The 26,500-nt window shown below is 38.9% G+C and overlaps 1 protein-coding gene across 1 annotated transcript; it reads right to left on the bottom strand.

Annotated features, from left to right (window-relative positions):
* Positions 1-6,783: 6,783 nt before the first annotated feature.
* On the bottom strand, positions 6,784-26,249 carry LOC121517561 (deoxynucleoside triphosphate triphosphohydrolase SAMHD1-like). Its single transcript, XM_041799426.1, has 16 exons — positions 26,108-26,249; positions 25,879-25,937; positions 25,708-25,726; positions 23,941-24,101; positions 23,608-23,723; positions 21,700-21,767; positions 21,141-21,287; positions 20,952-21,052; positions 20,674-20,782; positions 20,487-20,578; positions 20,252-20,373; positions 12,580-12,719; positions 12,239-12,346; positions 12,020-12,124; positions 11,770-11,883; positions 6,784-7,892 (listed from the first exon to the last, which is right to left on the bottom strand). Exons 2-16 carry the CDS (start codon positions 25,887-25,889, stop codon positions 7,833-7,835), a joined length of 1,473 nt encoding a protein of 490 aa, XP_041655360.1. The 5' UTR covers positions 25,890-25,937; positions 26,108-26,249; the 3' UTR covers positions 6,784-7,832.
* Between the last annotated feature and the right edge of the window lie 251 nt (positions 26,250-26,500).

The following is a 26,500-nucleotide window of genomic DNA, read 5'->3' as shown; positions in this document are numbered from 1 at the left end:
GACACTAACAAACCATTATTTTGGTGCTTTTGAAAAGTATCGATTCGCAACGCGTACCTCGTCAAAAACGACCAACAACGCTCCTCTTCCTAGTGTATTCTGTCATGCAAGAACGCTGATGCACTGCTTTCCATGTCACGTGACTGTGAACACCAATCGCATGTAACAAACGGGCACAAACACAACAGCAGCAGGGAGGAGGAAGGTTTCGGTGGACACGTGTGTGGGAACCGACACGCCGGGAGCTGAACTAGACTGGGAGACGAATTGTTGGCGGTAGTGTAACAACTGTACATTGAATGTAACATGGGTGACAGTACGGACGGAGAGGATGAAGGTATGGTCTGGCAGGATGTCAGATTTAAAAGGAAGGATAGGTCCAACAGCTCAGGGAGCTCAGTCTCAGGATTTGAAGAAAGCGAACGGGTTAGAAAGAGTAAGGCGGAAGGTAAAAGAAGTGAAGAACAAACTACTTGGAAAGTTATGATAACTTTTAAAGGAGAAGGACAACACTTCCACCCATTGAAGCTTACAAAAGCAATTGAAAGTGAGATGGGAAAGATTCAGTTTGCAAAATTTCTGAGTAACAAGAGGCTCCTAATTTTTGCCAAAGATAAACAGCAAAGAGAAAAGTTTTTAAGAGCAAACTCATTAAATGGAGAAAAAATGAGTGCTCACATCCCAGGAAATGCAGCAAAACTCAGAGGAGTAATCCACGATGTTCCATTGGACATTTCAATGGATGAGCTAGTCCAGGAAGCAAAAGGCGGGAAGGTGGTGAAAGCCACTAGACTGCAAACAAAAAGAAAAGGAGTAAAAACAGATAGCTTGGCGGTGGTTCTTGAATTCTTTAATGTTATACCAAAGAAAATAATGACGGGCTATCTAAGCTATGATGTCAGGAAGTACATCCCAGAGCCTCTCCGTTGCTTCAAGTGTCAGAGAATGGGACACACTGCAGGACAATGTAAAGGGAAATTAAGATGTGTAGGATGTGGTGGTGAACACGAGTACAGAAAATGTGCTCAAGATACAAAAATCAAATGTTGTAACTGTGGAGGAGAGCATAGCACTGCATATGGTGGATGCCCTGTTCAAAAACAAGCGAGAGAGGTGCAGAAATACAAAGTGCTAAACCAAGTGTCTTATGCAGAAGCAAAGTCAAAAAAGTAAATGAGAATGAAATAACCAGAACTAGGGTTGTGCATGCAACAAATGTCCCTAGACTGGCTACAAATCTAAGAAAGGAGAACACAGTGCAGACGCCTAATGCACAGGTGGAGAAGATCAATAAAGATACGTTGATAGTGGACAAAGTTAACTTTGTAGCTTTTATCTGTAAAACTGTGAACGTTGCAATGCAACAAACAAGGAAGAGTGATCGGATTAAAACGGTTGTTGAGGCAGCAGTGGAGTTTCTAGGGATCAGAGAAGTTTCAGCAGAGATCATACATGAAATGCTGAATCCTACTAACTTTGATGGATTGTCTCCAGGTAATTAACTTCTTTATGGTAATCCATATATTACAATGGAATGCCAGAAGTTTGATTGCCAATGGACAAGAGTTCAAACATTTTTTGACTGAGTGTAGTGTGGATCCTGATGTTATATGTATTCAAGAGACATGGCTAAAACCACATTTGGACTTTGTCATTCCAGAGTTTAGTTCTGTTAGGAAAGACAGAAATGAAAATCTAGGTGGTGGGTGTATAACCTTTGTTAAAGACACTTTAGAGTACAGGAAAATAAATATATTAAGTGAGTATGAATGTACTGTGATAGAAATATGTAGCCCAAGAGGAAATATGCAAATTGTTAACTTTTACAACCCTTGTAATAATTTAACAATGCAAATGTTTCAGGAGATTGCTGGTGAAAAAAACAGAAGAGAAATCTGGTGCGGCGACTTTAACGCCCATAGCACACTTTAGGGAAGTGACCACACGGATAACAATGGGGAAGTGGTGGAAGAATTAATAGAGGAGAGAGGACTTGTTTGCCTTAATGATGGAAGAGGTACTAGAGAAGACATTAGGAGAAACAAAGTCTCATGTATTGATCTTACTTTAGTGTCCAGAACTCTCAGTGATTTTTGTGAATGGAATGTAGTAACAGACACTAATGTAGGAAGCGACTACTTTCCGATATTATGTTCTGTAATTTTGACACGGGTACTCAGGAAAGATACACTTTAGAAAGATGATGCTTTCCTAAAGCAGACTGGGAAAAGTTTAGTGCATATTGCATTGAATCAGCAAAAGAATTTGTAATGGAAGATGATATTGATAACTGTGAAGTAGCTTTAACTTCTCTGATTGTTGATGCTGCATCAAAAAGCATTCCTAAAAGTATTATTAATGGAAAAAAGAAAATAGTTCCATGGTAGAACGATCAATGCAGTAAAGCTATAAAAGAAAGAGACCGGGCATTTAAGGTTCTAAGAAAGTATTTAAGCCAAGATAATATCTTAGATTATCTAAAAAAGAGAGCCATAGCACGTAAAGTAGTAAAGTCATCCAAAAAGAACACTTGGAGATAGTTCTGCTCCTCTATAGGAAGAGAAATTAAACTTTATGAAGTGTGGTCCATGATCAAAAAGATGAGTGGAAAAAGGAAATCTGTTAAAATTCCAGTTCTAATAGATGGAGAACATCTGGCGATAACAAACAAACAAAAAGCTGATTTATTGGGTAAAAACTTTGCAAGTGTTCATAGTGGAAATCATTTAGATGAAAATCATAAAAAAACGAAAGAAGGAAGTTTTAGGTACAAATGGACATGTAACAAAGAAGAAAGAATGTAATGAATCATCTCTTGATCTAAGCCTAAGCGAATTAAAAAAGGCTTTAGAAGGGAGTGGAAATACAGCCCCAGGCCAAGATAAACTATGTTATGCCATGTTCAGACGTCTACCTGGGGAAGTTTTGAAAATTATATTGAAATTTTTCAATAAAATTTGGAATGAAGGGAAAATGCCGAGCAGTTGGAAACAAGCCTTAGTCCTACCATTTGTTAAACCAGGTAAAGATCCAACTAATGCAGGAAATTACAGACCAATAGCTTTAACTTCTCATCTTTGCAAATGGATGGAGAAAATTATTGTTCATAGATTGACTTATTTTCTAGAACAAGGTTTGTTAAGCCCATGTCAGAGTGGATTCCGGAAAGGAAGATCTACAAGTGATGCCCTGGTCAAAGTTAGCAACGAAGAAGAAAAGGCTATTGCTATGAAACAGATCATGACCATAGTGTATTTTGATATTGAGAAAGCCTATGATTCAATGTGGAGAGAAGGATTACTAATCAAAATGGAAAAAATGGGCATTGGAGGTAAAATGTATAACTGGACATTAGATTTCTTAACTAATCGAACCTTTTGTGTTAAAGTGGAAGATGCCATCTCAAAAACATAGGACATTGTGTGAGGTATACCTCAAGGTAGTGTCATCAGCCCGATTCTTTTTAATATAATGATAGATGACATCTTTGTGAAAACTGGTGGGGACATTGGAACATCCCTCTATGCAGATGACGGGGCTATATGGAAAAGAGGGAAAACCATCAAACGTGTAACTAATTGTATCCAGGAGGCAATAAAGGAAGTGGAAAGATGGACCTATGACTGGGAATTTAAAATGTCAGTCTCAAAGTCATGCTTTATGATCTTTACCAAGAAGAGAAAGATTGATAAAATAGAGCTTAAACTATATGGACAAAACATAGACAGGATAGGTGAATTCAAATATTTAGGATTATGGTTTGATGAAAAATGTATTTGGAAAAATCATATTACGCAAGTTGTAACTAAGTGTAAAAAAGTATTGAACTTGATGAGATCAGTCTGTGGGTATGAATGGGGAGCAGACAGACAATCGCTGCTGGACATATACAGAGCATTAATGCGGTCAAGTATTGATTATAGTTGTATAGTTTATGGTTCATCAGCAAAAAGTAACATTGAAAAACTTGACCGAATACAATTCAGAGCTCTAAGACTCTGCATAGGGGCCATTAAAACAACCCCCACCAATGCTATACTGATAGAATCTAATGAATTACCGTTATACTTGAGACGTTTGAAGCTGTCTTTAGTTTACTGGTCTAAGCTGAAAGGATGTGGAGAAGAACAACCAGCTACACATGTGTTGAAAGACTGTTGGGAGTACCCTGAACAAAATAAATGTAAAGGATTTGGATTGAACATTAACTCAGAAGCTGAAAAACTTGAATTGAATTGTATAAAATATGCACCTAATGTTACATGGAGTAATGTTCCATCGTGGTTACTTCCAGTACCAAAAGTTGATTTAAAGCTTCTTGAATTAAAGCATCATAGGAGGATAAGAAATGTAACTGATTTTGGACATTTAGTCAGAGAGCATCTGAGTACACAATTCCACTACTATGTACAAGTCTTCACTGACGGTTCTAAAGATCCAGAGAGTGGTCATGTAGGATCTGGAGTATATATACCAGAGTTCAACATAAATATATGTAAAAGAATTAATAATAGACCGTCTGTATTCACAGCAGAATTAATTGCTATTATCTTTGCTGTGCATTGGATTGAAGAGGTTAGACCAGAACGAGTGGTCATATGCTCAGATTCAGCAGCAGCTCTCAAAAGCTTACAATCTAAAGAAATGGCTAGAGAGGACCTGAAAACTGAAATATTTATGTTACTGCTCAGACTTCAGAGAAGTTGAGTAAATGTACAATTTTGTTGGGTACCAGCTCACTCTGGAGTAGGGGGAAATGAAAAAGCAGATGCAATTGCAAAAAGAGCTTTAAAAGAAAATGAAATTGTACAAGTTTCCTTTGGAAAAGGTGAAGCAAAATCTCTGATTAAAAAGGCCGTGGAGAAAGTATGGCAGAAAAGATGGGATGAAGATACCAAAGGAAGACACTACTGTAATATCCAAAAATCCGTCAACATTAAAGATTACAAAGGAAAAAGCAGACGAGAAGAAGTAATAATAACTAGACTTAGATTAGGACACACAGGTTTAAAATCAACTCTTTATTTAATGGGAAAGTGTCAGAAAAATGTGACATTTGTGTATTAAGTGAAAACATTGAACACATTGTCCTAAAATGTAGAAAATATGAAACGGAAAGAAATGCATTAAAAAACAGAATGTACGAATTAGAGAGAGACTGTTATAAGGCTCTTTTACGGTACCTTAAAGACACAGGATTAGAACAAAAAATATAAATGTTATATTCTTCCAATACTACTTTGTAAGAATGTAGAATGTAACCTGAAGTAACTGTCACCGCAAGTTGCACACTCATGTACAGTAGGTGACGATATGCACCTATTCAAATTGGTTGCGAACCGCCATTATCTGAGAGAAGAAGAAGAAGAAGAAGAAGAAGAAGAAGAACAACAACAACAACAACAACAACAACAACAACAACAACAGCAGCAGCAGCAGCAGAACCCACAAACACGTGTATAGACCTAGACACAAGGCACCTCTGAGTCCCGTATTAAACCGGGGAGAATGGCAAAAAGAGAAAATTGCACATATGTCGTGATACTTTCCACAAAACATCATCAAGGCAAGCAAACAACAACTTTCCATATCATAACTGCTAAAAGACTGAGAAGAGGATGACGATGGGCCCAAGTCTACTCCGCAGCGTTCCCTTTCCGTCTAAAACTTAATCCAGGTAAGTTTTCATTAAGCCAGGTAGCCTACAGGTAGTTCTGTTATTCATAAATACATTGGTGAGATAAGTTCTTTATTTGACTCTAAATGCAAATACTAGTTATTTGAATTTGATTCTTTCTTTTTTCTAGAAAGTCTAATTTCTCTAGTTTGTCCCCCTTCTTAAACAGAAGTCGTTTCATCATAAAATAAGGCAGTTTTCATTTGCTTTACTTATGGAAAAAAATACTGCTGCTTTAATATAAGTATTGTATGGGAGATATTGGCTTTGTACTGAATAGGTATCCGATTGATAGAAAATTTTGTAGTATCACCCACCACTAGTTAGGGATAGACTGATCATCAGCCTAGCTAATTGATGCCGATATTTGGCATTTAGCCAGTTATTGGTTTTGGCAGTTATTGGCTGATAATAGTCAAATATCAAGTAATTTGAAGGTGTGCTACTTTGGCTTCCCTGCTGGTGCGTCTTCAGTCTGGTTTTATTTTCGATCTCTACAGTCTCACCTAATGTTCTGCACATAACACTGTCTGACTGGCAACTACCAGCCAATCAACACTGAGGCCTGAGTGGCACTGACGCAGGGAGTGCGCCACATCACTTCCTCCTTCGTGCTTCTACAGTGTTGCTCTGTGCTGTTTCTCATGCTGACAGAGCCTGTGCTAAACTGTTTATTTTCCTTATTTTTTAACATGCTGTTCTATTTTAGCAATATTAAGTACATTTTGATAGTCATAACAAATTCATATTGATTATTGGTCAAATGTACTGATATAAGCCCTGAAAAACCAGTATCACTCAACCCTTAGATGTTTCAAACACAGAATGAATTATTTACCCAAGTTAAGTGGTTAGTCAGCTCTAAGTAAAGCGACCCGTCGCTGTTTGACTGCTAAATGTGTGTGTGGGGATTTTATGGTGTATCTTTATTCTGAAGCTTAGGATTTTAACTTGAAAGTATAAATAGTGCAGTCATTTTACATCTAAAACATGATTTCCACAGATGTTTATTTGAATAAAGCAGATATTATCTAATATAAACCCATCACAACAGGAATACACTTTTCAGTTTTACCAATTTAAGATGCTTAACACAATCAACAGGTTTAAAACAACTGGAGAGACACTCAAAGTTTGCCACTATTACATTTAAACTGATTATTTTAGGACAATCATGGTTGTTTACTATTACAGAAAGAAAGCTATTGTTTGATTCCCATTTCAGATCAGTATGTTCATTCAAAGTGTGTGACAGGAGTTGATTTAAAAAGGAGGAGTCATCGGAAACTCACCAAAAGTCGCCACACATATCAGAGACATTTTCAAACAAATAAAAAATCATGAGTTGAAAGTGGCAAGGTATATTATGTAGATAGAGCTATATGTAATAACCACCACCAACAAAATATTTAAACATCACCCAAAGGTAATAATCCAATCTTCCCCGTCATCAAACTAACATAAAAAAAACCAAACACCATTGAATAATTTAAATCCCTATAACCACAAGTTAAACATCCACACCATTACAAACATGTTTGAAGTGCTTTACAGCTTTTCCTGACCAAAATGAATACCCACAACATATATTAAAAAAACATAAATGTGATCAAAACCTGAACCAGTTTAAAAAAAAGAAAAAGCAGTATATCTATTCAGACTGAGACAATGATTGTTGGATTTCGATAACATTTTGGTGTCTAAAAAAGGTTTTAAAGAAAATATAGTCTTTCATTTCAATATCAGATTTTTGATAAAATCACCCTAAATTTTTTTGTGAATGGAAGCATAACTCCTTAAATTAATGGTCAATTGATGTGGTCTCATTGTGACTTTCCATCAATGGACAGATTGTTAATGACTGTCCTAGTAATGTATACATTTTGTTGAAACTTGTATTTAAGTAGATGCACAAATGATGAAGTGTATTTTTTGAAATTAAACGATAATAGAGATACCATATGACTTTGATAATAGCTCTAAAACATGAGTACACAGTCTGATGAGTGTACAATATAACACAATACACAATAAAATTATTCATGCTCATTCAAAATGGTAAATCATTTCTGTTTGGAGGAAAAAAAATCCAAGTACTTTATGATGAACCAGTATCAGGATGCACTTTCAGCTTTCACTCCTCATCATTATTTTCTCAATCTTCAGATGAAGTACTCTCCTTTTCAAGCCTCTGCGCTTCAGCAACTTCATCAGCCTGTTAAAGACAAAGTGCTTCAGTTTTCAAGTTATTGATATAGTTTAGATGAGAGAGAAATGCAAGTAGAAAAGATCACATTTAATAAAGGACTTAGCATCCTTAATTTTTACCATCAGAAATGACTTAAATTGTGAGCTACTAGAAGTCCTAGAATTTGAGCAGGAGCAACAATATTATTCTAAGGCTCTGAAAAAAAGCATTGTATTATTACTGTACTGTGTTTTTATCAGGTCAAGTCCAGTGTGCTTGTCAGTGAATCATAGTAGTGCATTGGAAAACTGATAGGCTGCTGAGTTGTACGTGGGCTGTGTCAGGCTAAAGTGGCAAATCAACCGAAACAATGTATAACCAGCACAGATAAAGGTGCATCCTCACCAGGTGCTGTTCTATGGCCCTGGCGTGGTTGGGACAATTTAGTTTCATCACAACTATAAGCAAAAGCATGGGGGCAACATGGACCTAGCCTACAATCCTGACAAGTATAGAGGAGAGTAAGAGGGACAAAACAGCTCACAATAAGTCAAAGTTACAGTTTTATGCTGTTTTCTGTTGTGATGAATCTAAGACATTGCTTTTTGTTAAAGCTCAGTATAGATGAATGTCATTAAACACAGAAATTTGGAGAAAAAATAAACAGTATAAACAGCCTGATATGATTCAGTTTTGTTGTAGAAGAGTGTAAAGAACACAGTTGTGTCTGATAACACATATGTGCTGTCTCAAACAGTTGTGATTTGTGTAATGGTTAGTAATATCTGATGAATTGATTTCCTCAGCAGAAAGTTTAATCCCAAACTGAAGGACTCCACTCAGCTGACTGATTTAAAATAAATTATTTGGTCTCATATTAATGTGTTTTATTTGAAATTTTGACAAAAGTAGAAGCACAAGTGAGTGGTCTCTGTGCTTTCCTTTTGTTGTCACATAATAATCTACTAATCATCTCACGTGCCTTTTGGGTAACATTAGTGCTGTCGTCTGACTAAAGCACATTCATTATCATACAGAAAAGGAAATATTAGGGGGTGCAAATCTCGAGCAAATCTTGAAACTTTCAGCGTGGTCTTGTGGATCTGCTTCTCAATCTTTTTTTTTTTTTTTTTTTTTTTTAACTACTAACTCCATGGACTGCATCAACAGGAAAGGGAAACATTCCCTTAACGTGCATGCCGTCTGTGATTACAGGTACAGATTTACTGATGTTGTAATAAAGTGGCCTGGGAGTGTGCTCAATGCACAGATCTTTGCCAATTCTAAGATCAACTCATATTTCAGCACCGGTAAGATCCCTGCCCTGAAAAAACAGATTGTGGACAATGAGGAGCCCATACCAATTTTTCTTCTTGGTGACCCTGCCTATCCACTGCTGCCTTACCTGATGAAGGAATATTCAAACGGTGGCTCCACACAGACAACTTGAGCCCCCCAGGACCAACACCAGGGCTGCCCCTGGCCAAAGTGAGGCCCCAAGTAGACTCTGATATGATGCCCTCAAACACTGCCCCCCCCCCCAAACATAAATTATTTTACCTAAAAACCATTGCACGAATTATTTCTAAGTATTATACCATGATTTCTGTTAATATGTGCAAGCCTAATTTTAACTAGGGCTGCAAGCAGCACTGAACAGGCCCTCGCACCTCTGCGCACGTCGGCTCTCAGTATATTCTGGCTTGTGGCTTTGTCAGACACAATAGCCAGTTGCAGTGATGTCTGTCTGAAACTGAACTGTGAAACAGCCATCAATTCTTGTCTTTTAGAGGCAGCATTAAGTGAAAGCACAGAGTTAGATTTTGATGTTGAGTGAATGAGGAAATCATGCATGGAGGATTGTTTACTACCAGTTGTTGGCACCATAACAAATATGCTTTGTTGGCATAAATATATAGTCAAAGAGGTACTGTAATTAAATTTGTAAGACTAAGTTATATTAGCCTGTAGCTCATGGGTCCAAGAAGTGTTTAAAGTGTTTAACTTGTTGGTGTCTTTTACAGTTATGTTTTAATTCTGAAAAACTTCGACCAGAGGCCTAACTCAGCTGCAATAGAAATAAAAATAATTTTTTTTGAAGCCACCATCAAGTGACATACATCATTAACTTAATCAGACAACCTCAGAGTTTCAGCTAAACTATTTTGAAACTCCTGGTGTCAGAGAAGATACATTTGTCAGGAAAAAAAAAAAAAAAACACAAAAAAAAAACAAAAAAAAAACAAAAAAAGGAATTTGGAGTTTTTAGCCCTGGACTAGGATCTATTTCAAGACAGCTTGCTTTTTTTAAATTGAGAATTTTAAACGTTTATTTTTTGAACCTTCACCAACATTTTTTGCTCAAATCTGATCATCCAATAAGTAAACACTATAAACATATAAACTAAGCACATGAAGTAAGGACATTTGTGTTTGGTAGATTGTTTCTTTGTTGTAACAATGCTTATTGGCAATAAATCTTATACCATTGGAAAGCCTGTTTATTTCCCCTTTAAATGATGCCACATTTGTAAGGATTGTGCATTTGTGGGATGAGCAGCAGAGCTGAGTATGTGGGTTGCGCCCACGAAAATTTTGCTGAATCTTCTCTGCCAATGCCAAACAACTTATTTTGCTGTTGCTATTGACTCTTGTTTTTAGCCTCTGGTACCCCCAGGCGCTGCCAATTAGGTGCCTGATTGGCAGCACCTGTGAGCATGGGCCCTCCTACAGTGGTCAGTAGATATCTGCTCCAAGAATAGGCATGTCACGTTTGACTGATCTGGATAGGGCCCATGTGATAGAGCAACTTCAAGCTGATGTTCCGCAAAACCAAGATGTGGCGTTGTTTGGAGTGAGCCCTAGTCCAAGTGAAGTGGGCGTCCCAAGAAGACAAAACCCTGTCAGCAAGAACTCTATCCTCCAAGATGACAACACTCTCCCCCATGGAGCAGAGTTTATTAGAGACTACCTCTAGAATTTGCAGGGGAGAGGATGGAATAGCCTTTTTTAATTCTCACTGAGTCACTCCTTTTTTCAATGACTACATTTTTCAAGGAGGTTTTTTTTCGATGACGTTTCCTTGTTCAATGATATTTCTTCTTTTTTAGATTCCTGATTTACAGTTTTGTTTCTCTATCACTCTTTTGGCATGGGGGAGGGGTATAAAGGGGAGGTGACAAGGATGACCTGATTTACATCTCATTTGCATACCGAGGATAGAGCGGCAATCGGCGGACACCATTCAGGAGTAGTCCACTGTGACCATACGTGACAGCAAGTTTACCTGAAGCTCCTACACCACAAGTAAGTCAGTTTCTTTCTTCTGTTGTTTATTTAGAAAGTTGGATGGCTCAAATTTAACATTTAAATGACGTTAGGCTGGTTTTGCATCGTTCTGGTGGTTAATCTGCTTTAGCTAGCCAGCTAGTCTAGCTGGCAAATTTGCTAATTCCTTCAAAATAACGGATTTCCTGAGGGAGATGGGAGAGGGACCCAAGAGACTTTTTGTTTATCCTTCCAAGCAGCATCAACACAGAAAATTTCAGATATTGGACAAAGTCAAAGGAGGTGTCTTTAACTTTGAAAACTTTTAAGAGGTGCTATCGAGGCAATTCCCCAAAGTTTTTCTGGAGTCCCATAAATTATCAAATTTTTCATTAGGCTTGATGCACATGCCAAAATTTAGGACTTATACTAATGTTTAGATTTTTAAATCTCCAATTTAATGCTCAATCATTTGAATTACAAATAGATCCTCGCACCGGTTTGGTGCTCAGGCCCTAATGACCTCAGGGCAGACAGAGCCTCACGCCCCCCTGAGATCTCTGGTGTCCCCTGAGGGGGTTCCAGACGCCAGGTTGGGAACTGAGGTTTAAAGAAACACCCAAGATTCTTTTGTTACCACATCGAGTCGGGCAAAGTGTTCTCTGGCAGCCAGCACACTATTCTCATCAGTCCTCCTACAGTAGACCCTGATCAGATGCTCAGAAAAGATGGTTGTGCGAATCCTGGATCTCTGTAAAAAATTATAGAAGCCTTGATTTGAAGGTAGTGGCATAACACAATCCATCAAACAATTATATCCAACAAATTAAAAACACAAGTAAAGAGTTGAGTTTAAAAGACAAATGTCATTGACATTTAGTTCTGACCTGGTCGGCAGATATCTCACGTGCCACGTTTGGATTGTATTTGCTGTAGAAATACATATTGTTGACTGGGTCCTCAGTGTTATTGCCATAGTCCATGGTATTGCCCTAAAAAGTGAAATAAAAGAGTGAAATTTTGTGTGCCAGCACAGATTTTGCATCATCTAATACATCAAAAGATCAGAAAAATCCAAGATTTGTCAAGAGGAGGTCCACACTTACCAGGATTACAAAGTCATCTGCTGTCAGCTCATCAGGTTCCTCAGGTATGGGTTCAGCTAGTCGTGCTTGCCATTCCTTAGTTTTGGCCTCGACAAAGGAGTCAAAATTCTGAGTACAGTGAAGAAGAATAGATTGACTTTTCTTTTTCAATTTGAGTTGATATTGTAAACCACCTAGAAAAGCTTGTGTGAATTCAGTTCATAGTCATCCTTAAAATTGCACTGACAGAGTTAAGATGGAGTTGACTTTTAGGATGCATAATATAGGTTTATCAGCAAAGCAAAACCAGGGTAAGTTTTTTTTACATGAAAGTAATAAAAGATAGACACAAAATGACATACTTCATCCTCCTGGAAGGGTTCCTGTAGCCTTATCTCTCCAACACACTTTGGAAAGTCTCGAGTGATGATTTTTTGCAGAATTTCCCTTGCCTCACCAAGTTCCTCGGAAGTAGAGTTGAGTATTTGCTCAAACACATGGTCTAAATGATAAGCAGAAGATTATTGACACAAAAATGTGTTGCTTTAATTCAAACACACTTGATTTGTTTCTTAGACTTGGCATGTTTATTTGTATGTTATCAGTTAACAGACAGGGATGCACAATATTGGAATTTTGCTGATATTCGATATGCCTGTTTTTCGAAACTCAGTTAAGCCGATTCCAATTCCAATGTATCTAGTTTTTTTCATTGTGAGGAAAACTCTGTCTTTTACTTGAATTTATCTGTTTCTCATATTGTGACTGTTCTATAAACAGCCATAAAACAAGACAAAGAAAACCCATTTGATTCTGACATAAATGATAAAAAGCAATCCTTCTCAATCAAAGACATTCATTGATGGAAAAATAGGGAAATCTCTTTGTGATATGTAAAATCCAAAATGTATTTTTTGGCTCACCACTGAGGTCAGCCCTACATATGGCTCTGTCCATTTACTGACTGTCTGACTGACTGACTGACTGAGTGATCCTTTTGTATAAGCCATATAATACAGAGTTGCATTTGCTTGTACTGAATGCTGACTCTAATGGCTGCCTCCACTGTGTTAATTAGAGCCATATATAGAGTTACGCTATGGGCGGGGTTTACTTGTGCTGAAAGCCCTCTAATGGCTGCCTCCACTGCTCTAAATACTCAGATATAGCTTTAGCCTCTGTTTCACCAGAACTGGGCCACATTTATGTATGACAAAGAATAAAAAGCTTTTCATGTTGGGAAAGATGTTGTCACTTCTCTTCTGACCTGCTTTGGAATGACTGTGATAGTTGAGAGGGAAAGGGTAACTTGTATCAATGCTTGTGTATGCTGACTGCTCGTGTAGCGATTAGCTCTGACTAAGTCACAGCAGCACTTAGTCAAAACTGGACATTTCTTTATTACCTCCACCAAGGAGGTTATGTGATCGGCAGGGTTTAGTTTGTTAGCTACATAACTCAAAAAGTTATGGATTGATTTTGATGAAATGTCAGAAATGGCATAAGGAAGAACTGATTAGATTTTGGGAGTGATCCGGATCACTGTCTGGATCAAGGAAGTTTTAAAAGGATTCTTTACTATTGGGAGATAGGGCTAATGGCGGAGGTCTGCACTCTCCGAGAGCTTTTCTAGTTAAAACAAGTGAAGACAACAACACTAAAAGCTTTCAGCGTGAGTGTGATAGTTAAAGTGGGAAAGGCTTACTTGTTGTACTTGTATATGAACATTAGCTTGGCCTTAACCAGACCAACACATTTCTTCATTACAGTTAGCGCTAAGAGCAACATGGAAAGCTTTCTTCGAAAGAACCCACCCCACCGGCATGTTTATGTGATAGTTAAGGGAAAGGGTTAGTTGTTGTATGCAGCTAATGAGTTGTTGTGTCTAAGCTAATGACCAGCAGGCCTCCTGTTGTCTCTATGCCTGTGTGATCTTTTGTCAATATTAATATGTTTTTTAAAGGTTGAAGAGTTTCTGTCCTAATCTGCATGAGGATACATACATTCTGAGTGGCAGCATGGTTGGGAAGAGAGTACACGCTGGTCCTGTGCCCGATGGGGGGCTTCTTGGTGAGTACATTTATTTGTGTAATTGTCCGAATATTAATCCCCCTGATTGCGCATTGAGCATGTGCGCCCCTAAATACTCTCCCATCTTTACAGCATCATTACTAGTCAGTGGTTAAAGTTAGTGACTGACTTGATGTTTTTCGCTGGTTAAAGTACAGCTTCAGATCTTTCCAACAAGCCCCTGGTTATCTCTGTGTGCAAAATACTCATGTTAAAGCAGCACTATGTAGTTTTTCCACCTTAATATAATATTTCGAGAGTCATTGTGATGGTACATCACCTTACAACAGGTTGAATGACACCTCTGTCATGGTCTGGGGGGGTCTGTATCGCCTTCACTGGCACAATGTAACTCCGAGGTGGATGGTAGGAACCCTTCCACACTAAAAAACTACACATTTCTACTGCTTTGACTGCTTTACGGCATAAGTCACTTCCCCCTCCTTCCCGATTCGTTGAAAAGACGGAAGTCAAGATAAATGTCCGGACAAGAATAAACATTGGCCCGGCGTTGACTCGCTGGCGTGAGCTGAAAGACGAGGAAGGATGTCCGACCGATGCTGATTTGGCCCTGTTATTGTTGGACTTGTGAGTATATGTTGATTGCTTACCATCTATATACAGTACTCTTGAGTTTGTAATGTGCCTTTTCGTATCACTAAGGGCCATCTCGTCATCAGTTTATTCACTATCTCACTGAAACAGGACGGGGGGCAGGGGCGACTTCACGGTAATAAAACCAAGTTGAACCTAGTGATTTTCCACATCGTCATTTAGCCAAAAATAAATACATTACCTCTTCACTATCCATTCCTGAGTTTCCGTTAGCCGGTAATTGCCGGCCATTGGCTGGTAAAGGGCGAAAGTCCAGCAGATAAAAATATAACCGGTCACAATGTCCGGCAGAAAACATGCAAATGACCAGATAAGTAAATACTGAATACTTGCATATTATATTTTGTGTAACCTAGAAGATATGTTGCGAGAATGCGTTAATACAAACTAAGAGCTGCCTAATCTTACTACATCTACTGTCCTGCGGTGCTGGGGTTGTTTATCTCCTCAGACAGCAAGCACATGGCTAATTATGTATGCACAATGAAGTCAAAGCGAATCTATCTCTCTACTGCGCCTGCTCATTACTGCTGGAGACTCTGCAACAGCCTATGCTCTGCAGGGAAAGTTTGACCAGAGGTTTCGCATAAAGCAGAATTTTAATCTAAGTGAGGTTTTCCTGGTTAACCAAAGGCTTAATATCATCAGCGGTATGGAGGGATTTTGAGTATGTCATCGCTGTGAGTAATGAAGAGGCTGAATCAAAGGGAACGGTACAACTGAGCATCCGAAACACCGATGCAGCAGCAGAGAGAGGCCTATGCTGGCTAATTAGCAGAAGTAGTCTTGGATAAGCCGTTAATGAGAGGAGGACTGGACCAGATTGGCTGTGGAGCTTTTATCTTTTCGGGACTAGTCCAAATAAACCAGGATGGTTGGATTTACTGCTTTAATGGAGGTTACAGTGATATCATCATCGGGATATTAGCAACTGACGGTAAGACTCATTTTTCATTTGAAATACAGAGTTCTAAGGCAGTGTCCAGTTAAAGGTGCAGTGTGTAAAGTTAGTAGCATTTAGCTAAACAAACTTGGTAAAATAAAGCAAAACATTTCTAAGACTGTCTATCTAAATAAGTGTTTAGTCAATTAAATTCAGAAATAGCTATTTTGAAAAAACAAACAAACAACTCAGAATAAACCTTTAATTCATACACAGGGAGGGTCCCCTCCATGGATGCCGCCATCTTGGATTTTTACATGTTTCCATGGTAACATAGGGGGAAAAAAGGATAAATTAAGTTATAGTATTGTATTCACATTACAGATACACATTAAATTCAACTGGTTGCCACAGTTTCCAGCAGAGAAATGCGATCTAGAACCCACTTCTAGATGTTGATATTCAGTTTTACACACTGCACCTTTTAGAGAGCACTTTTGTTATGTGTTTGAATGCTTCGTTTTTGTTAGTGGAGGATGGTATTTTACTGCTCTAAGCTACAAAGAACTTAGTGGCCAATGAGCTAACAGGTTAACGGTGCTAATGTGATGCTAACTGTTGTTTATGAGTTTAACATGGGCGTATATTGTGTAACTGACTGCGTGTGTAAGGAAAAGTGCGCAGCCTTTATTTTGATACTTTAAACCACTTACACAAAGAAAATAAGAGAAAGTCATTGTGCAGTCGTTTCTAGTGTCTAATCACGTGTCTACCAGTTTTTAATAACGGGGTAATAATTAGTCAGGTTTACTGTTGGCTTGGTTTCTACTGTCTCGGTTTTGGGTCAGGTCTGGAAATAAAAACATGTCCTCTCTCCTGTTTAGCGCAGACTTGTATGTATTAATGTATCACAGAATACCAGATTTATGCGTTTGGCTGCTGTTAATGCAGCAAAATAATGTTAAAGAAAATGTCCGGTAGTTGTTTTAAATGGCCGGAATTCTTGAGGACTGCTGGTCATTTTGACTGGGGACAATTAAGTCTAGTGGAAACGCTGATCCATCCTGCAAACAGTTGCTAAAGACAGAAGAGTAGTTTTGAAAGTAAGTCCCGTCTTCTTTCATTCCCTTCCAAAACAAATGCACGTGACCGGGAGATCAGGATCTTTACGGCAGTACGCGCTGGTGCTCATTGGTAATTGAGTGTTCCTTCTGGTAAAGCACAACCGCTTTTGTCCACCGGCGCCCAAAACTTCAAAAAAAGCGAAAGTTACATAGTGCTGCTTTAATAACCCTGTGCGTGAAGTGTGAAATTTATTCATCAGCCTCACCTTTTCCCTGGTGCACTTCTGCATTAATTTGCAACAACAGTGTGTGATCCATGTAAGTAGTGTATAAAATTAACAAATGGAAACTGTAAATCCAATTACTTGTCTGCTTTGCGGCGAATCTCTGTTCTTCTGTCCCCTCACCTGTTTTGGCCGAACTTTGGCGGTGGGCTGCTGTTCTCCGCTTCACATTCACCTTGATGTCGGACCACCTCTTCTTCAATTCAGCATTTGTGCGCTTTTCTGACCCCACAGCATTGACAACCTCCCACACATTCTCCCACTCACTCCTCTTGCGTTTACAGTTTATGCTGACAACATGCTTTTCTGGACATTTTTGCACACCACCACTTAAGTTAGAAGCGTCTCCAATTCGCTTTCTGTGAAGTTCTTTTTTTTCCCATCTTACTCATTCTTTTGTTCTAATTTTCTGATCGTGCAGAGAGAGGGATCTCAGGCGCAGGGCTCATTTAAATATGATTTGTGTATTTAAATGGGGCATGGACAGGAAGGAGTTGGGTACCCCAACATGTGCACTAAATTCCACGTTGATTGGGATGTACAAAGGAAATGTGCTTGGATTCCTGCGTGCGCACAGATTCATACATCTGGATATTTTTATGTGTACGACATTTTCTGGATTTGAACGTATGCCATGTTTCAGTAGAAAATCTGAAACATGGCGTGCCTGGGGCCTCATTTGTACATGAGGCCCCAGGTCATGAAGTCAAAGTAACTGCCTGCAGAGCTCAGAGACAGGTGTAATGTATGCGTGTTGGGTTTTATGTGCCATACTAATGTTTATTTTCTTTGAGGCTAATTTGTTCCTGGTCCTCTGTGGTACTTCATGGCCTCTACATAAAGACTCCATGGATAGCACTGCTCAGCCTACACAATCAGGCTCTGATCACCTGCGCTTGTAGGGAGTCTATATAAGCCAAAGCAGAGCTTCTCCTCACTTTCTCTCTCAGCCTGCAGCCAGACCAGCCATGTTTCTTTAGCCACCATTTCACATTTTCATTGTTAAACTGGAGTTTTGGTGATAAACTACCTTTGTTAAACTTTGATTGGTTTGATCTGCTCCTTTGTGTTCCTTCCCCTGAGCCAGGGTTGTAATGCAGGATTGTTGCTAGGCACAGATCTGGGGAAAGCTAGAAAAGTTCTGTTAAACTGAACGTTCTCAAGAGCACAGTGGCATCCATAATTCTCAAATAGAGGGACACAACCAGGACCCTTTTTCAAGAGCTGGTTGCCCAGCCAAATTGAACCATCAAAGGGGAGGAACTGATCCCCACCGATATTCACGACACGCCTGCCCCCACACACCTGTGAGGGACTCCTGCGTATTTCAGCCTACTGAGGTGAGAAGAGGGTTTTGGTGCAGACATGAGCCATACTGTTGCAAATTTCAACCACGTTTCCCACCGGGCTGTTACTAAGCAGCGTGAAATACGGGGAATTGCAGGACTTTTCTGCGTTGTAATAAAGTGCGCAATTGCTGCAATCTCGCGCCGAAATCCAGCGCTTGTTTAACTTTCTCTGATGTAAAACAAGTGGGGCATCGGTTCATGCACAAGCATCCCAGTGCACATGTGGCTGCAGCTCTGACACGGGGAGGAGGGGGCTGGGCTCTCTGGTCAATGAGCGTGCACGTTTCCTCAGCTCTGGGCACAGCGTCGGAAAGAACGAGCGAAAAACTGCAAGAGTACCTTGATGCAGACAGGATGGCTGACATACATCCAATCCATACTGGAAGTCTCAACCGGAAGTCCATACGTCTAAGGTTAGGCTTAGGTATTAAAACCCGAGTGGTTAGGTTCAAGGTAAGGCAGTGGGGAAGGTGATATATTTGAGATCCAGCACCAAGGGTTAGGCTTAGGCACGACAAAGACTGACAAACACTGGCAGCTGAGTCCGACACGAAGAAGAAACTTCCACTTGGGACTTCTGGCATGGATTGGATGTATAGCGACGCCTATGTCGGCCATCTTGACTGCAGTTGGGTCCCTCTTGAAAATTGGGACTCAGAAATGACATGCGTTCATGTAAACAAGGTTAATAACGTGGGGCTATTTAGCTTATTTAAATTAAGGCATTGTTTCCCAACCATTTTTCCTTGGAGCCCCCCCTACATGCACCTAAGAAAAGCGGAGCCCCCCCAGGACCCAGGAGAGAAGAAAAAGTGACACACTGACACCAAAAATTAACAAAGATTTGAATTGTTTCGCTGATAAAACCCTAAAAAGAGGCCTACGAATGCTTTTATTATCTAAAGACCTTTGCATAAACTACTTAATAACTGTTTTATAGTGATTTTAGTCAATATTTGCACATCTTTTTTGGCAGCCTCAAAGCAGACAAAGCCTCGCGCCCCCCCTTTAGATCTTTGGCACCCCCCCACTGACCATAGGTTGGGAACCAAGGAATTAAGGGACCAGGTAGAGACCTGTTCTATAGAAAGGGTACTTAAATGACTAATGGCGCTATATAGAAAAACAATTAAATGAAATTAATTTGATGTTCAAGGGGGGTGGGGTTGGGCAGGGCAGGGCGCCCCCTCCAATAGAATGATTGGGGAAACACTGTATCTATTGTTAATATTAGCTTTTTTCATATCTGCTGGTACAAATTTTCAGTTTTTATTCTATCTTCCAATTTTGTAACTGGGTCTTTGATATTGTGCATCCCTATCAAAAAGTTCTAATTGAATTACTTTTAAACGTGTATGAAAAAAATGGATGATGCACTGCTAACAGTAAATTGCTCAACAATAGCTCAACCCATGAAATCGAGGCCATTATCTAAAGTTTATTTCCAAGTAGTGTTGAAATATGTCAGAATTGTAGTTCAAAAAATAGCCAGCTGTTTAGCTACCTTCCATCCAAATCAGTTATGCAGATTTGGGTTTATTTATAGCATATACATCCTAAATATTAGATTAAAATGAAAATCCTCAAACTATCATATAGTCTTTGCCAAAAATCAAAACCAACCAAGAACAAACACAAAGCTCCCTTTCAGATCATTGGGTGTGGTGTTCTATTGTTTTCCTTTTCTAATTGTCCCACTCCTCCTGTAGTCTGAATTGACCAAAAACTGATTTCAACCCTGAGTTAACAGCACACAAAAATCCACACACCTGTTAGCTTCGTGTAGGCCTCCATGTCTTTTATGGCTGTGGAGAGAGTGAACTCTTTGCCCCCTGAGCCTTGGATCTGCATTTCTTGAACGTTCTCTGCTTTGAGAAAAGCATCTGCGATCCTGTATGGGCATACCAAACATTTAAGAAAATCACAAAGGCAAAGAAAATCTACATCAGACTGAGACTAAGCTCAATGTTTTTAGAGTTCTGATGTCTGAGCGTGAGTACTCACATAACACTTAATATTGTATTCACTTTGTGCTGGCAGGCTCTTCTGTGGAGGCAGAGTCTTGTGTGGAATAAGTCGTACAAGTTGTGCACTTCCTGTTAAGGTTAGGCTCATAGTTAAGCCACAAATAAAGGCATTATAAGAATGGTGTTTATTTTCTGATTAAAAACACAAGTAACATTGGCAGCACCTTGTCTCTGGTGCAGATGAGCTTCTTCCCATCAACGTCACACACCCTGGCAAACTTCATGAAGCGGTGGTAGTCAAAGTTGCTCTGGAATCCCAGGTGATAGGCATCTCTGAGTAAAGACAGATTAAGAAAATGCGACAAACAGAAGTATTGATTAGAGTTACTTTTCAAGAAAATGCTGCACATTTCTTAAAACAATGAGAATAATACGTCTTTTAGTGCAATTATGAAACAGCGCTTCAGCTTTCTTCATTACAGAGTGACCGTTAAAATCTGACCTGGCCAAGTAGTCAAACTTGTCCACATCAATGCCATTTCTTTTGTTGGACACAATGTCGTAGAGGAAGGCCTTGTCCTGTTTTCTGCCTCTATATTGCCACTGAAGAGATGACAGAAGAGTAACATTAGTGGCCTTGCTGTAGCTATGAGGATGCTGGCATATTACACCTAAGTCAAACTGAACAGACCTCCTGTCCTTGTGCTTCATTTGGAGGATTTATCATCTCCTTGATGAATACAATGTCATCAGGTTCCAGTCCAAGCTCCTCCATCACTGGTTCAAGGTTGTTACTTTTCACCATGTGGTTGAACATGTCAATTGAGCCTTGTTCATGCTGCAAGACACAGATAAATATAAGAATAAAAGAATAAATGTGAAAAAAAAAACCACATGGATGACTGAGCCTATAACAGGAAATATCTCATAACTTTTTAATTATTTAAGTTTGATAAGTGTCTTAATGCCAGCTCATGTATTGTGGACATATTTACTTTATCCCAAAAGTCTTTGTTAGGGTTATAAAACCATCCAAACCCAACGCAGAGGTTGTTAAGCACAACAGCTGATGCCTGAGATGTCGAGCTTCTGATACGGCTTTCACTTTAACTGATCATTTTCCTATGGCAAGTATGAAGTTAAGCTCTTTCATGTGAATTGATGCCTTATTTTCATGTTAAAATGTGAATAAAGCGTAATTATCTGCTAACATTTTCACTTTAGCATGTATAACAGAAATATGTTATTACCTTCCATTCCCCTCTCCCTGCTTTTGGGAGGAACTTTTGATCATACAGATGGGAAAAGGGCCCATGACCTTAAAATGGATAGATACATTTACACATTAGTCACTAATGCTGTGCACCGAAGACTAAAAAGTAAATCATTTATAAAATATTTCCATTATTCCTGTTTAAGCTAAAAAGAAAAACTTCTGAATGTACATGCAAGCTATGTGATCCTCATAACTGTGCTAGACCTTTAAAATGTTTAAAAGGCAGTTAAAACCAAAGTTAGGAAATGATAGAAAAGTTTCCATAAATCTTGAAAAAAATGGTAGATAAAAACAGCAGGTGAAATGATGAAAAAAATGTTCAAAGATAATACCAGTTTGTCATTCTTAGACATCTCCAGTCATAAAGCGGATAACTTGTTTATCCTCTACTGAATCAAGGAAACATCTATTAAATGCCCAACCAGCTTCTTGAGAGTGGTAGCTCATTCTGCCTATTTTATTATCATCAACAATAACTGACAGAGGATTTCTGTTAAACTCATCTAAACTTGTGAGGAAACAGGGCATCCACTGTCTAGGATGGAAGGGTTATTAGGGTCCGAGCACCAACCTGGGGCTTGTGAAAACCCTGCTGTATCTGTATGTGTCATTTTCTGTCAGATGAATTGCTAATTTGGAGGCTTTGACATGCTCACAAACTCGCAAAACTTTACAGAAAATTGTCCCCTAGTGGAATTTTTTTGTATTTGGTGGAACTGTGCAAGTCCGTCAAATGTGAGATAGGGGACTGGGTAAGAGCTAAATGCATGAAAATCAGTACACATATGTGTCGTAATAAGATTTAAAAACTCTCTTGAAGCCATCCTCTAAAATGTACAGGAAGTGCACTACAAAAAAAACAAATTAGGTCAAAAAAGTCCAATTTTAGCATTTTTGGGCGATTCATAACTTCTATGTTTTAATGAGGTAGTCTCAGGGATTTCATCTGATTGACTCCAGAATTTTTTGCTCATACAAGACAACCTGGAGATGTAAAGTTATGTGAGCTGTGATTTTTCACCATAGGTCAGGGCGGTGACCAGAGTCCAAACTTAAACTACTTTTCAAAATGGACCAATAAAGCCATGTAACTTTTAATGCTAATGTCAGTCATCATCAAACTTCACAGGAATGATCACACATTGATCCTGCATACATACGTACATAAATATCATTACTGAAATAACTTTAAGGATGTCTCACTAGTGATGGTGTGCATTTTAGTATCTCGCCGTTTTGAGAGGAAGTATTTGGAAGTCTTATACCAAACATCTGATTGTCTTCAAATTTCACATGTAGGATCAGGGTCTGCCCATTTTCATATTCAAAGGTTAATTTGATTTTCTTGATGGAGCACCCAACTGGGAACAGGAAGTGACACAATTGGGCCATTTCTCTATTGGCAAGCAAGTTGTTATGCCATTTCATGGGCAATCACTGTAACTCTTTGATGAAACTTCTGATTTGCATCAAATTTCGCATGTTTGATTAGGGTCTACCCCACTACATATTTAAATGTGTATTTATTTTCATGTGTATGACATGTTTTTGCTAGTACGTCACCTACTGTAAGAAAGCAGAAGCATCCCTAACATACCGTATGTCCTTTTTCTTCTCTAATTTTATATGATAGATAACAGTCCTAGGAGGATTAACATGCTTTCTGTGCTCTTCTGCAGCACACAGCACGGGTGATAACACCCAATTAGTCCCACACTTCCACAGTTTTGACATCCCGAAATGGACCAGGGTGCGAGGGCCCTTCAGTGCTGCTTGCAGTCCTAGTTTTAGGGTTGTTTCTATTCCTTTTTTCTTTGTAATTTATAAAAAAGTACAGATTAAACCGTTTTCGTGTAATATTTGAAAGTGAAGCATTTCTCACCTAAGTCATGACAGAGGCCAGCAATCTGCACACAAAGGATGTCTTTCTCATTGATTTCGAGTTCTAGCTGCCTTGTCTGGAGAGCCTTGACCAGCTCTCCTGCTAGGTATGCCACCCTTTTAACACCACAGAAAACAATAACATTAAAGTCACAAAGCAATTAATCACAAAAATTAGATGCCACAAACTGAAATTAAACATTCATTTGATTTGTACTTAGATATGTTAGGTTTACTTTGACTTCATGGTATATAAAAGGTGATTCACTGTAAACCTGTTTTCACCTAATTACTCTGCACCTGAAGACATAAAACTTTAAACTTCCAGACCTACCCAATGGAGTGTTCAAAGCGGTTGTGAGAAGCTCCAGGATAAACAAAGTAAACTGCTCCAAGCTGCTTAATATTTCGGAGTCTCTGGAACTGAGGTGTGTCGATGATTTTGACGAGAAGAGGGTGTAACTCAATGTGACCATGGATGGGATCATTGAAGACCTGGTACAAAACCACAAAGCAAAACAAAGCAACAACACTAAACTGGTTTTATTATGTCAATGCTATAAAAGAATGGCTTAAGCTTCCACCTGTGGAGTCACTGAGCAGAACTCCCATAGAAACCACTCCCAATTAATCAGATTTTTAATTTTGACTGACACTGGTCTCAAAAACTGATAGCACATACAGTGCTTAACAAATTTATTAGACCACCTGTCATAAAAACGAGAAAACATAAATATTTTAGAAACCTTTCAAAAACTTGTTCACCACGCTATGAAATAATCATAAAACATTATGAGACGGAGACATTTTAAAGGTAAAAGCAAAAACACTCCAGACATGGCTGCTGTACTGTGTCACTCCACCCAGCGGTTTACTCAAGAAATAGTTCCAAGTATTTGTTTCAATGTTACAATGTCATTTAGCAGACGCTTTTCTCCAAAGCGACGTACATTTGAGAGCAAGAACAACACAAGCAACGATCTAGACAAGAAGAAACAACATTAGTAAGTGCCATCAAGTGCTTCAGGTCCAATTGGACGCAAGTGCTGCCATGTAGAGTTTAAGGCAGAGTACCTAAAATATACGTTGTTGTGGAGTTTTTTCTTGTTTTTTGTTTTTTTGTTATTAGACAGCAACAATGAATCAAGGAAAATGTGTGATCACTAATCGCCATCCATTAGACTTCACAACAACTATTTACCAAGTACCAAGTGCTGGATCATTCCCAAAGAGCTGGGCAAAGAAATCCCAGAAGTAGAGCAGGACAGTGCGAGCTAACTATAGTTGGGAAACTCATTCAACCACTGGGGACAGCAGTGGAGAATAGTCTGGCTGAGACTCAATCTACTACTGGGGACAACAGTAGAGAATTGCCTAGCTAAGTGCAAAGTGTTCTCTGAAGAGCTGGGTCTTTAGCCTTTTCTTGAAAGTAGAGAGGGAGTCTGTAGATCGAATGGAGTTGGGTAATTCATTCCACCATTTAGGGACAACAGAGGAGAAGAGTTGAGCTAGTGACTTAGGAGCATGATGTGCTGGAACTACCAGGCGCCTTTCGCTGGCTGAGCGTAGTGGGCAAGAAGGGGTGTAGACCTGGATTATTTGCTTCATGTGTTGTAATGTTACATAATTATATGTTATTATTTCAAAGCGTGGTGAATGAACAGGTCACAACTTGTCAATGAGAGCGATTCGGAGTTGCTGGATTGTGTATTTGATGAGTTTGATGAGGAAAAGCCAGAAATACCGTAAGACATGATTGCGTTAGCTGAGCAGCTCCTAACTCAGCAGCGCTGATCGAAAAATAGCTTGCGCCGACAACTAAAGGTAACGGACCTATTAGTAAGAATATAGGGATTATGGCAATGGGCAAATTTGCCAAAATGTTGAAGTATCCCTTTAACCACTGCAGAAACAAAAAAAATGATTTTGGTAGTTACCAATGCTGTTCATTTAGGGCAGCTGTGGCATTAACCTTACTTTGGGTGGTGGTCTAATAAATTTGTTAAGCACTGTACATTCACAGATTATATAATCTCTGTTATCACCCCAGGTTTAAAAATGTTGTGATTTGTGGTATGCCATGAGATATACAACACCTTACCTTGAATTGAACTCTGTTCCTGTATCAATTGGTTGGAAAACAACAACATAAGAGCACAAAGTATGAGGAAGTGTTAAAAACTCAGAGAGGTTACTGTGTACAAATTGCTTTATGTTCTTGATTGTTGGTGTTTAGATATTGCAGGTTGGTTAAAAAATGGGAGATACTCACTCTTGGAACATGTTGCTTATCTTGATTCCAGGTCAAAGGAGATGCAGTCGTTAAGGATGCTGTAACACATGGAATTAATTACGTTGTTAGATATTTGATGAACTACACAGAGCTAGTCTCAACGGACAAACTTATTTAAGCAAAGCCATATGTTAATATAATCGTCAATTCACTGAGCCAACCCAGAAAAGACAACTACAAATTGAGTCAACCAATTTTGAAAACTAACCTTCAAATTTTCTTCCAGTCCTCCAAGTCTGCCTTTTTATAAGCACCTGTCCAAGTTATTCACGATTTAAATCAATCTGTATATTTTTTTAGCGTTTTGAAGCTGTTAGAGGTTGTATCAATGCCAAGCAAATACCTCAGATGATTACTGGAATCTGCTGATCTGACAGGCATCAGCATCATTTAAATAGCTGACTAAGGCGGACCTTCAGAAATGATGTTTGAACAGCTGACATGTGATCTCCACTACACCTGTCACACTGGCCACTGCCCTCATCATGATTATCTCCTGTCACATGATGTTCCCAAAAACCTCAGCTATAACAGCTGGCAGCCTGGACTAATTTAACCCCTGGTTATATTGTTAAGAGTAACATCAGGTTCATGTTTATAG

This window comes from Cheilinus undulatus, linkage group 11, assembly GCF_018320785.1.
Source record: "Cheilinus undulatus linkage group 11, ASM1832078v1, whole genome shotgun sequence".
NCBI lineage: Eukaryota > Metazoa > Chordata > Actinopteri > Labriformes > Labridae > Cheilinus > Cheilinus undulatus.
This window is presented reverse-complemented; position numbering and strand designations above follow the sequence as displayed.

What these genes read in the sequence shown, in the direction of transcription:
- LOC121517561 (XM_041799426.1), bottom strand. An exon ending in CAGGGAGAGGGGAATGGAAG is followed by an intron (nt 21,288 to 21,699) that starts GTAATAACATAT and finishes TGTGTCTTGCAG; the next exon opens with CATGAACAAGGCTCAATTGA. An exon ending in AACCCTTCCAGGAGGATGAA is followed by an intron (nt 12,347 to 12,579) that starts GTATGTCATTTT and finishes CACTGTACTCAG; the next exon opens with AATTTTGACTCCTTTGTCGA.